Below are 13,064 nucleotides of genomic sequence, written 5' to 3' on the forward strand. Positions count from 1 at the left end.
TATGTTTCTAAGCATCTAACTCTGGCTCCTTGGAAGAAAAGCTATGACAAACCTAGACAGTGTATTAAAAAGCAGAGACATTAATTTGCCAACAAAGGTCCATCTAGTCAAAGCTATGGTTTTTCCAGAAGTCAGGTACAGATTCGAGAGTTGGACCATAAGGAAGCTGAGTGCCAAAGAATTGATGCTTTCGAACTGTGGTGTTGGAGAAGACTCTTGGGAGTTCCTTGGACAGCAAGGAGATCAAACCAGTCAGTCCTAAAGGAAATCAACCCTGAATGTTCATTGGAACTACTGAACCTGAAGCTCCAATACTTCAGCCACCTGATGTGAAGAGCTGACTCATTGGAAAAGACCTCGATGTTGGGAAAGCTTGAGAGTAGGAGAAGGGGGCATCAGAGGATGAGATGGTTATATGGCACCACTGACTCAATGGACATAAGTTTGAGAAAACTTATGGGAGATAGTGAAGGACAGGAAAGACTGGCATGCTGCAGTCCATGGGGTCACAAAGAGCTGGACACCACTGAGCGACTGGACATCAACAATAATGTTTCTATGACATCATTCACCCTGACCTTGAGATTTGGCTGCTCAACCACTCCTTACCATCCAGCCCCCTCCCTCAGTTTCTTCCACTCACTCTTTCCTAAGGTCAGAGACTAATTAGGTGAACCGCACAAAGGAGTCTGAGGAGGGTTAAGGGGAGGGGTGGGAACAGTGAAGGAGAAAGGAGGAAAAGCAAATCCAGTGCATCCTAATTCCCACCCACCCAGCCCTTCCCTTCTTGTCACTGGCAGTGCTTTGTAGTCTTTCTCAGCCCAGCCCCCAGTTTCCTCATTCTTCCTTAGCTGCCTCACCCTTTCCACAAACCCTGCTGCCTCCAAACAGCAACTCTGCTCCTGCCCTGCAGGCACTCGGCTCCAGCCTGGCCAACTCTCCTGCATTAGCACAAAGCACTGAGGATGAATCTACCTGGAGAGGGGCAAGGGGAGGCCAGGACAGTGATGGCTAATGTAACTCGGAGACTAAACTGGGGCTTATAGCACCATCCCACAACTGTGTCTTTGAGAAATACACTAAGTTTCAAATCATCATAAACTTTTAGAACACAATCCTCTTTGAAATTGAGGGCTGCCTGCAATTCTTTCCTGAAGAGTTATAAACATGTTGTTATGAATCCGGAAATGTTAAGTTGTTGGATTCGTGAAACATCTATACTCTAAAGAAGAAGACCATACAGGCTACCCCCATTATTCTGTTTACTAATCCAGAATCTGCTCGGTTATCTAAGTAGACTGTAAAACTAGTGAGTTTCTGTGAACCAGTCCCCTTTACAAGATCCAGAACCTCCTCTCCAAGGCCTAAGAAACTGTTAAAGACACTTGTTTGATTCACTTCAGCAGAAAAGTTTTAAAGAGTTCATTTGTGTTTTTTCTTATCATTTTAGAAGCACAGGGTGTTGAATTTTAATTACTCTAAAACACAGATCTTTATTTTCAACAGCCAGGTTGTCAAACAGGATTTCCACTTGGATCCACTCAGCTCACCTGAAACAGACACCCCACTTCTCATTTACCTTATTTTGGGGGAAGCCAGGTATCCTCCTCGGGAGGCTTGAATTCTCCTTTCTCTTTCCACGCGCAATGTTGTTTACACAAGGTACGACCTCCCAGGCAACACTGTTAGCCTGGCCTGTGACTGAAGGCTTTTGATTCAGCTGGCACATTTTAGGACTCCCCAGTCTGCTCAGGCCTCCCTGCGCCAGGCCTAAACAAAAATCTCCATGGAAAGCGAAATTCAAAAGCAGAGCTCACCCACTCTTTACCAGGCTGCCCTACTTGACAGCTTCAACCTGTCCAAAGCCGCCCTTGGTTTCCTGTGGCCTTGAGAAAAAGCCCTTCTTATGAATGCCATCCGGCTGCACTGGCTGGATGTGTACATTAACCCCTTCCTTCCTCGTTTGCCCCTGACCAGAGCAGCAGTGCCCTAAAGGCATAAGAAGCAAACCAGATGAAGAACAAGTTCCAGAAGTTTACAGTTTGTATTACAGATAATCACAAACCCTTCAGATCAAGCCTGAGGGTCAACAGAAAACTTCCAGGGTCAAATCTCCAATTTCAAGGAAAAAAACTTCATCTTCGCTAAGGATAGGAGTATATCACAAAGCCCTGACAGTTCAGATGGTAAAGAACCCACCTGCAATGCAGGAGACCCGGGTACAGTCTCTGGGTCAGGAAGATCCCCTGGAGAAGGGAATGGCAACCCACTCCAGTATTCTTGCCAGAATTCCATAAAGGAGTCTGGTGGGCTACAGTCCATGGGGTAACAAAGAGCCGGACATGACTGAGTAACTAACGCTTTCCCCTAGATGGTTATCTGGCACCTCAAATCCAACATATTCCAAAAGCAAACTCACCACCCTTATTCCAAACCTAATCCTATCTTAATTGTTGGCATCCACTCATTGCTCAAGCAGAGAAGGTGAAGGCACCCCACTCTAGTACTCCTGCCTGGAAAACCCCATGGACGGAGGATCCTGGTGGGCTATAGTCCACGGGGTCGCTAAGAGTTGGACACGACTGAGAGCCTTCACTTTCACTTTTCACTTTCATGCGTTGGAGAAGGAAATGTCAATGCACTCCAGTGTTCTTGCCTGGAGAATCCCAGGGACGGGGGAGCCTGGTGGGCTGCTGTCTATGGGGCTGCACAGAGTCGGACATGACTGAAGTGACTTAGCAGCAGCAGCATGTCACAAAGAACCCAAATTCGTCCCTTCAACATACACATATACACAATAACACACAAAACTTTGTTAAAAGGAGGGCAGTACCAGCAGAAACTAACACAGCATTGTAAAGCAACTATCCTCCAATAAAAAATTATTCAAAAGGAGGGCAGCATCAACAAAACTGTTCCATGGTGAGATGAGCAGGCATGAAAATAGAAAACAGACTTTTTTAAAAAAGTTGGATACTTTATTCCCCATTGAAATATTTATGCCAAGGGAGAGGTTTTCACCTAGGTACTAACATTCAGAGTGCTGCTAAGTCACCTCAGTCGTGTCCAACTCTGTGCGACCCCATAGACGGCAGCCCACCAGGCTCCCCCATCCCTGGGATTCTCCAGGCAAGAACACTGGAGTGGGTTGCCATTTCCTTTTCCAATGCATGAAAGTGAAAAGTAAAAGTGAAGTCGCTCAGTCGTGTCAGACTCTCAGTGACACCATGGACTGTAGCTCACCAGGCTCCTCCATCCATGGGATTTTCCAGGCAAGAGTACTGGAGTGGGGTGCCACTGCCTTCTCCGAACACTCAGAGTAGACAGCTGTAAACAGGATGAAGTCAGATTTAGAAAAGTTAAGGCAAAGGAGGTAAGCCTTTTTGGGTTAAAGGAGGAAGGGCAAAGAGGATTATGAGCAAAGAAAAGTGCCAAGAGAGCATCTGAAAGGTAAAAGAACAATTTATTTTACTTGGTGCAACAACTAAGATTCTGCTTAATTTGACTTATTCAATTCATCCAATAATCCTTTTTTTTTCTGAGGCTCTACTATGTGCCACATGTATCAATATTTCTACAGAAGTCCTATTTTAAGACCTAAGCACTCAAAGGCTTGAAGTTAGTCACCTAAGAAAGAATATAAAGACGTCCAAAACGGTCTGTGTGCTTTGTGTTAAACACAAAACACTTTCAACACAATGCCAAGGGTCCCTTTGTGACTAGGGAGAGAGAAGGAAGCTGCTCCTGGGGTTAGGAAGCTGCTCCCCTTTGCCCTTCTTTCGCTCATTCTTCCATTTAGTCAACCAAATCTACCGATCCCTACTAAGACCCTTGCATTAGCCTCATGCAGGATAAAAAGATATGACCAGAACTCTTCATGAAGCCTGAAACCAAATACCAATCAGGCATGGCAATAAACAATTCTACCATAAAGAAGACTGAGATAAAGGACACCACAGCATCAAAGCGTAACTGGGAGATCAGAATAGGAGGTAAACACGTCGTACTAGTTAACTGTGGAAGCTTCAGAAAGCAAGGGATTGCTGAGCTGGACCATCAAGGACAAACAAGGTTTCAAAAAAGACAGATGAAGTAGGCACACCAGGGGCAGAAGTATGTATACAAAAGTGAGAAAGGCAGGAGTTTTCTTTCTCTTGCATTTCTTCTATCTCCATCTGAAGTTAGTAATTAGCCTTCAACAAGTGAAATAAATAATCCTCAAAGAGTAGTGAATTTTGCAAATTTAGAGGTTTTATCTGACAAGGGCACCAAAGTTCAAGGGCACACATAGATTTCAAAAACTTCACAGATTTCTAGTACCTAGCAAATAAACCTCATTGACTTGGACAACTCCCTCCTCTAGGGTATTGCTCTGTATTCCAAGTTGGTACTTTTAAGTCAATGACTGAAAGGTTAGATTGCAAATACCCATCCTGACTACATGATAAAAAGAGACTGCACTTTGGAAATAACAATATATGCTTAACTAAACCACTCTCTCAAACTGGGTCACTGGTAGAGACGTGATGAACCTAGAGAGTTATATAAAATGAAGTAAGTCAGAAAGAGAAAAACAAATACTGTATATTAACCCATACATGTGGAATCCAGAAAAATGGTATAGATGATCTTATTTGCAGAGCAGAAACAGAGACGCAAATGTAGAGAACAACTATATGGATATCAAGGGGGAAAACAGGGATTGGAGGAATTGGAAGACTGGGAGGGACACATGTATACTATTGATAATACGATGTATAAAATAGATAACTAATGAGAATACAGTGTATAGCACCAGAAATTCCACTCAATGCACTGTGGTGACCTGAATGGGAAGGAAGTCCAAAAGGGAGGGGATGTAATGTATGAAAGTGAAAGTGAAGTCATCCAGTCCTGTCTGACTCTTCGTGACCCTGTGGATTATAGCCTACCAGGCTCCTCCATCCATGGGATTCTCCAGGCAAGAATACTGGAGTGGGGTGCCATTACCTTCTCCAGATGATCTTCCCGACCCAGTGATTGAACCCAGGTCTCCCACATTGCAGGCAGACACTTTAACCTCTGAGCCACCAGGGAAGCCTGATATAATGTATATGTATGGCTTATTCATTCTGCTGTATAGTAGAAACTAATGTAACATTGTAAAGCAACTATATGCCAATAAAAATTAATTAAAAAATAAAATCAAATAAACCACTCTCTTGCCAAGTGACCTGTCCCCACCTATGAGATCTTGACCTATCTCACAGGGTTGCTGAGGGTTAATTTTAGTGATACACGAGTCTGTCTGACACCTAAGTGTTACCTGGAATGCTGGTGTCTGGGTCCAAGTTGGAGCTGGCCATCTGGAGCTTCATATGGCTCCTCTACCTCATACACACTTGCATCAGTGTCCTCCACACTGCTGGAATTCTGCTGTTCCAACTCTGGAGTTTTCCCCATAGCCATAACAAATGGCAAGTTCTCATACTCTGGTATTTCCTCATAATGGCGTATATTTTCATACTCCGGTGCACAGTCGCTGGTAACAGATTTGCAAAGTGCCTGCAAGGACGACTCCCGGGAGAGCATTTGGTCATCCAGAGACTCGGCTCTTGGTCCATTAGCTGCACTGGTATGGCCCCGCAACTTCTTCCTCTTCTTCTGGGACTCCAGACTATAGTTATCTGCCGAATATGCCTTGATGGGTTTACTTCTCTTCTCTACCAACAAACCATGCCAATCACTCTCATTCCCTTTTTGCTCCCCACCTGCCAGGCTGCCTGAGGTTGTGTCTCCAAGCTGGCTATTCTTGAACCAAAATTTCTGGAAGTCACTCTTCATGAAACAGATGGACAGCTTCATATTGAGCAACTTCTTTAAAGAGCTCTTCTTGTGAGAGTCTTTGCAAGGCTTAGTGCACCTTTCCATATCCACAGCAGATAATGATTTTGCTCTAGGCTTGGTCAGGGCACTGGAAGTCTCACTGTTTGAGGATATGGTGACGGACTTTAAGGATTCTGGGGTCCCAGAGAAGGGGATAATGGGATGAGGTAATTTCCACACTGGCTTCTCTGAAGCCCGTTTAGGCATATCAAAGGAGGATGACATACCATTGTTTGGGGCACATAAATGCTGCACGTGATCTCTTTCTAGACCCTTCTCTGAATCTTTTTCTTCATTTGAGGGGTAAGAACTTTTCTCCACAAGCTCTTCAGAGGCAGCCTTTTTAAGCACTCCGGCAGCAGGCAAACTGTGTCTCTGAGGTTTTTTGGGGACAACTTTTGAGGAACTTTCACCTTTTATCACAGATTCCTTTTGCATTTGAGGGGCAGACACTCCCGGGTTAGACGCAGTAGGCAAATGTTCACTGCAGGTTAATTTGAGCTGCTTGGGCAGGCTCATAGATAGAGTATTGCATCTTATAAAATTGGTTCCTTTGTCCTCGGCAAGTGACATACCAGAACTATCTCCTGACTTGTTGTCAGAACTCAAGTTAGAGTCTGTTTCTAAAGGAGGTGACATTTTTTCAGAGGAAAATGTTTCAGGACACATGGCTTTCTGTGAATAGACCGAGTTTTGTCTATCACCGGTGAGGTCCACATTCAATTCACCTTTATTTTCTGGCTTCCCTTTGTCCACCTGTTCCTGGTTACACAAAGCAGTCTGATGAAAGACACTGATTTTATTGTTTTTCAAACTATCTTCGAAAAGATGAGGCAAGCTGTCTACATTCTCTGGTTCTTCAGTACTTTCACTCGGAGTATCTACATGTCTCTGGCGTAAGAGGCGTGCAACATGTGTTTTTCTGGGCTTGGGAGTTGGAAACTTGGGAGTACATGGCACTAAGTGGATTTCCAGGGGACCAAGGTCTTTGGCTTCTGATTTCTTACTATCTCCATCTGAAGATAAGAAAGGACTCCTTTTTCCATTTTCTAGAGCTTCTTGTTCAGATGAATGAGAGCAAGTGTTGCTTTTTTCACTGTCATTCTGATTAGTTTCAAAATTTTGAAATTCAGTGCTAGGAAGTTGTAGGTGGCAAGGGTGATGATTAGAAACGTTTTCCAAGCTGGACAGGGAAGGTGACAAGTCTGCAAATTCAATGCTGAACTGTCTGTGGGAATTACAGCCATCACTCATTTCTGGACTGTCTGTGGATCTGTGCTTCTGGGGGAAAAGAAAGGGTGACGTTCGTTGTGTTAAAACATCTTTGAGCTTCTCTTCGAGGATGCTTGCCTTTAAAACTACTTTACCCTGGCTCTTGACCCTTTCACCAACAGAATCGCATTTATGCTGATTTTTTACAGCTGAAGGGGACTCACCAATTTTGTTATTTTCTAAATTCTCGTGCATTTCCAGGGGCCCTAAGGCAAGCTGCTTGACACACGAATTCCCTCTGTTCTCAAGCTTATGGTCACATCCAGGATGGCAGGAACACACTGGTAAAATATAATCACTGCTCGGATGCCCTTTGTTTTTGCAGTTCGAGTTGTCAGTACTTTCAGGGAATTCCTGTGTATGCTCTTCCAGGTTCATGACGATTTTCCTTGATCTTGACTGTGTGATATCCTGGACAGGTGAGGCCTTCAGAACTTTTGGTTTTGGAGCTATGGATGGTTTGGTTTTCTTTGTTGACTGTGGAACACTAGAAACGAAGATCTCGGGTTTGGGTGCGACAGGAGGTGGAGCTGGCTTATTAGCTGACAGAACAAACTTTGGTTTGGGGGCCACTGGTGGCTTCTTAATCTCTGGATAGAGGGGAGAAAAAAGTATGATGACCAAAAATCCAAAGCAGAAGATAAATGATTAAGTTTGAGAACATTTTTACTTTTGACAATGCATTTTACTAGGTAGATTATTATACTACATTATGCAGAGTCAGCAATTACAATTCTGTAAATTGCTCTTCAATTCAAGTACATACAGTTTTTGGTATAGTGTACACTGCTTAGTAAATCCAATACAGTTTTTCTTCTAACTCTGGAACAGATCACCATATCTGTAGTCAACACTAAATAAAACTGGCTTTTGCTTAGATCCGTATAGTAGGAGAGGATACTGTGGTTCATTTACTGAGTCCAAGAGCTGAATTTGCCTAAGGTTTACATAGGATATGACCCAAACGTCTCATGTGAATAGCAGTATTCTTCTATCTCGAGGATATACAGTGGAGTTGTATAAAATGCCCTCTATCAATGACCTATCTCACTTGAACCCCAAAATAACCTAAAAGAGAATACAGAAACTAGAAATTTCCCAAACTTAAACACTGAAAATTATCAATACTGTATTATCTGAGGCTCTTAATAAAGTGGTATTTTTCCTGTGCAGGCGTTGTCAAATGGGAATTTTCATTATAATTCTTCACTGAGCTTTATTTTTAGAAAGTCACATGTCTACACTCTATCCCAGGTGATTACGATGTGTACCCCTCATTTATAACCACAGTTCTAGTGTATTTAAAAGATGACTATAATTCCTATGGTAGCAATTCTTTCTTGACATTACATTAAAAGGACTTAATAAGCACCTTATAAGCACTGTGTTAGATTTCGACAGATCTGCTCTAGCCTACAGGAACCTAAAACTTCACACAAAATGCCTGTAAAATGAAGTTACATAGTCTGAGCATCCACATTTTTTAAAGTTCTTTTATGTTTTTCTATCTATACTATCATTTTTCACCCTGTCATATTTCTTAAAAGACTTGTGGTAAAAATATTTTTGAACCTTTCAAAATATCATCTGCTGGACACTGTTTAAGTGCTTGGATACACAGAGGCTTTGATTCTTCACTTGGTGGTGAGTTTCTTTTCAACAAAGGAAATTAGTCACAGTACTCCAATTCGGGAAGACATTACAGGGACACAAGTAAGGAGAAAAAAAAAAAGTAGGGTGCTCTACTTCCTTTTTACCAACCAAGGAAGAATTTCCCAAACCTCTTCAACTAAGGTCACCCGAGAACAGATGCCTTCTCATTTAATTCTTCAGTATAATGTTATAATAAAAAAAGATAGGAGGTAGTTCCAAAATGCCTTAATATAAATTCCCAAAGCCATGCAATTTCAGTTAAATGTTCAATAAGCACGTTATTATTTTGCTTGGTTTTTTTTTTTTTGGTATAAAAAATTTTAAAACCACTCAAACCCTAATGATAAAGCTTTGTGTCATAGTCTATTAAATTAAACCCTTGACCTATTAAGTGAAGTCTTAAGAGAAAGTATGACTGCCCGAGGCTTCTTCCTAACCTCCCATCTTATCCAAGATAAGGAAGACTGACAGACTGTCACACTGATTTCATTTCTGTAACCATTCTGAAAACATCCTACCTCTGGGCATTTCGAAGGAATAAACAAAAAGTTTTGCAACATGGAAAGAGTTCTGGAGACTGGCAGCTGAGCAGTATGAATGCCCTTACCACTACTGCTTTGTACACTTAGAAATAGTATTAGATGCTAAATTTATGTTAGGTTATTTTACCACAGCTAAAAAACCAAAAAACAAAAGCAAAAAAACCCTCTGATCTCATTAACCTTTTACTGAGTCTTAGAGCCTGTTCAGAAATTTCAGGGTCATTCACTCAATCAATTTTTGCTATTTCAGTTCAATCTTTTTTTTTTAATCTTTGGTATCAACTTTACTCTTTTCTTTAAATACGCTTTGAACAGGGTCTGCTTCCAAGAATCATAAATCTCTTACTGTTCCAGAAACTCAATTAACTACATGAACTATGGTGATTACCAAGAAATACAGCACAGCATTATGTACCTAACTTCCTCAACATATACTCAATGAATTAAATAAAGAACTGTGAACTTTGGCTTAGTTAATGCTGTTTCAGAGGAAACCAATAATGTAACTGGGAAAGCTGACTAACCTAACTGTGTGTTTTTATGCAGAATTGGTTGCCTCAGTTTCCTTACTTGTAAATGAGGGATTTGAACAGATTACTCTAGAGTCTGTCTGAGATACCTGCTTCAGGAGAACCCTTAGATTCCGGAGCCCTTTGCCCTGTGTGATTTTTCTTCAGTGTACCTCCCTCTGTCTTCCCCACAAGAAGACAAGCTCCAGGAGGGCAGGCACTTTGTCTCTCTGCCGTATCCGCAATGCTGAACATTGGGCCTGGGAACAGACAGAGCTGCCACATACACATCTTTACTATGTCTCAGTAACAAGATATTTCTTTAAAAAAATAAAAGTCAATATCCACTTAAACATAGAATAATAATATGTTTGTAGGAATCAACTTCAATAGGATTACTGAGTAAGTTCTTAATTATTAGTAGGAATAAGTGTTCAACTAAGCCAGTATAACACAGCAATATTTGAAATTCATCATTATTTTTAGTGGCTCTATTTTGAAAGAAACACAAATCAAAAAATAACAAGCCATTATATGACAGTCTGCTCCAATGTCAAACTTGCAATAAATCCAGCACCTTTGGATGTTAATACTGTATTAACAGTCAGACTTGAAACTTTTTAGAGCATAGCAGCAAATCTTTTATTTACACAGCTGTTTGGCTCCAGGGAAAAGTAAGGTAAGAGTGTAAAGCACTAGTACCACTATTCTAACAATTACAAACACACTCGTCATCTATTGCACACAGATGGCTGCGGTCCACGTGCAACACTTTGAGCTACTAGACCAGCCAAAAAGCAAAGTACAGCACATGTACTCTGAGACCTGTACATGTTCAAAAAGGTATAAAATACATTCCTATAATTAGCTCTCTTTTTCTCATATACTGATTTTAAAAATTCTAAAATCTCTATGTGGGCCTACTCTTTCACAGATGCAGAAAAACAAACAAGCTCTTCTTTAGAATACATATAATTTAGATATTCTATATTTTTCTTATGTCCTTAAATTAAGCCAACCAGCCCAAACAATGCCACAGATTAGGTTCAGTGTAAACAAACATCTCCCCCAGCTGCAAATAATGTTCCTAAAGTTTTAATGAATTTAAATTTTGTTCCAAAGAGCATCATAAACAGCTTGTAAGAATGATGAACACATAATTTTGTTAGAAGATGGAAATAAAACCCCAGTTCTTTTCTATATTCTCCATTTAGACATGTGAAAAAATTATAATAAATCTTAACAGATGGGCAAGCAAAAAAGTAGTTAATGCTTCTCAGCCAGCTATGCTAAAAACCAACTAACTCAGCTAAACACAGGAAGTGTCCCTCTTTTTAACACCACAAAAATGTCTGTGGATTGAATTGTAAAGTTGATAAATATAAAAACAGCCTGCAATATTTGAGGGTCATTCAAATGAAATAATACAATTCCAAACTGAGACCTAGATCAGGTTTACATATTTAAATGTCAATTAAATGCTTCTGTATCTGTTCATTTATAAACTGTTGGGATTGGAACTGAAAGTTGACACATCCAAGGTACGAATTTTAAATGCGTTTGGTAAAAGAAGGAAGAGTTAAAACAGGCTGGAAGGATTTTAAAATCTCCAGTAATTTTAAATTTAAAATTTGTCTTGTTCATTACACTGAGGCACAGAAATTTAGGATGAAAATACTTCACCTCAAGTAAGTAGAAAGCCTTCCTTTGGTAAGGAAAGAAGAGTTAATAAATAACATAATTCTCACTATATGATGACATCCTCTACACACACATATAACATCTAAAGGGAAGATCCACAACATCTTCAGAGATAGTACTACAGGAATACTGCACTCCTTGCTTTCCTACTCCTATTGGCTAACTTCTCAGCTCCTTAATTTGTAATCAGATTACACCTAGCAGTACAACCTCTAACATATCTAGTATTCAGAAAGAACACAAATCAGAACATTTAGGGTGCTGTTTGACAGTTTCAAGTTACAGGAATTTAAAACAAATGCCAAGAAAAGCTAAGAAAACTTAATCTGATACTTAACTGCTGATTCTAGAAGTAACTTTGGAGTCTTACGCTATTTTACTATTAAATGTATAATGAAGGTGTATTTCTTTCAATGTGGGCGAAATTGTCATTTTTAAAAAATTAAAAATTAAAAAAATTCTAACTTAAAAGTTAACCTATGTTCTTATAAGGGAATATAATATTACTTTAGTAATTATTTCGGAAAATAGGAACTGTTCCTTCTGAACGTTGTCCATAAAATTCTTCAGAGTGCACACAAAGGTAATACAACAGGCTTTGCCATATGGATGAAGGGAAAGGACCAAGGGAGGTAGACAGAAAATAAGCCTTTGTGTTCACTAACCAGGTAGACAGAGCTCCAAAACCGGGTGAAGATGAACAAAAACCTTGGCATCGGCAGTTCTACTCCTCTGATTCTCAGCTAACAGGGGGGAACCCAGGAGTAACAAAGTCTACATCTCTTTACTAAGGGTCAGGGTTTCCAGTCCTCACTGAGGTTAAAGCCACACAGCCTAGTGGCTAAGTTCAACACTCCAGGAACGCTGCCCTTTCCTAGAATAACTGATTTCTTAACATGGGAATCTAAACTATTTTCATACGCAAAGGCAAAGTCGCTCAAATTTTAGAAAAGAATAAATAAATGCCCTCTTTACATTTCCCGTTTCTCCTGGAGCTAAGAGACCCCAACAAGGTCTTCCTTTAAAGGGAGGTCCCAAGAGACACATGATTTCCAAAGAGCCCCTCCAGGCACGAAGGGACGAGAAAATCCGGCAGCAAACACCGTCTGCTCCGCACTTGCTGCAGTCCCGGAGAAAGGCACAGGGAACACTACTAAGCTATCCCGGGGGAGAAAGCAGCTCCGAGCCCCAAACCTGCAGCGCTCGCTACAAACTTTCCAGCGGCAGCTTGAGCGCCGTCACTTACCGGCAGCAGAAGTCATGATTCCCCAGTAAAGCTCGCTTCCCAGCTCGCCCCCCTTAATCCCCGCGCCCCTTACAGTCCATTGTTTCAAGAATTTGGGCAGAAGAGAAAAATCCTCGCAGAGCCCACATTCCGTCCTGAGGGACCGCGGCGCAACGTGAGCGCCGCACAAAGGAAGCTGCCGGCTCTGAGGACCCGGCGGCGCTCCCCGGCGCGAGCGCCGGCGACGGGCAGGCGGGCACGAGCACCGAGCAGCGGAGCTCCGGGCGGACGTCCACG

At 41.5% G+C, this 13,064-nt stretch overlaps 1 protein-coding gene across 2 annotated transcripts in view; it reads right to left on the reverse strand.

Moving 5' to 3' along the window:
- FGD6 (FYVE, RhoGEF and PH domain containing 6) overlaps window positions 1-12,974 on the reverse strand; it is a 111,223-nt gene extending 98,249 nt beyond the window's left edge. For both annotated transcript variants that reach the window (XM_042246620.2, XM_004006264.6), the window contains exons 1-2: window positions 12,789-12,974; window positions 5,306-7,727 (exon numbers count right to left, since the gene is read on the reverse strand). In XM_042246620.2, coding sequence (XP_042102554.1) covers window positions 5,306-7,727; window positions 12,789-12,804 — 2,438 coding nt within the window. In that variant the 5' untranslated portion in view covers window positions 12,805-12,974. The remainder of the gene's footprint in view (window positions 1-5,305; window positions 7,728-12,788) is intronic.
- Window positions 12,975-13,064: the final 90 nt, after the last annotated feature.

Source organism: Ovis aries, chromosome 3 (genome assembly GCF_016772045.2).
Source record: "Ovis aries strain OAR_USU_Benz2616 breed Rambouillet chromosome 3, ARS-UI_Ramb_v3.0, whole genome shotgun sequence".
Lineage (NCBI taxonomy): Eukaryota > Metazoa > Chordata > Mammalia > Artiodactyla > Bovidae > Ovis > Ovis aries.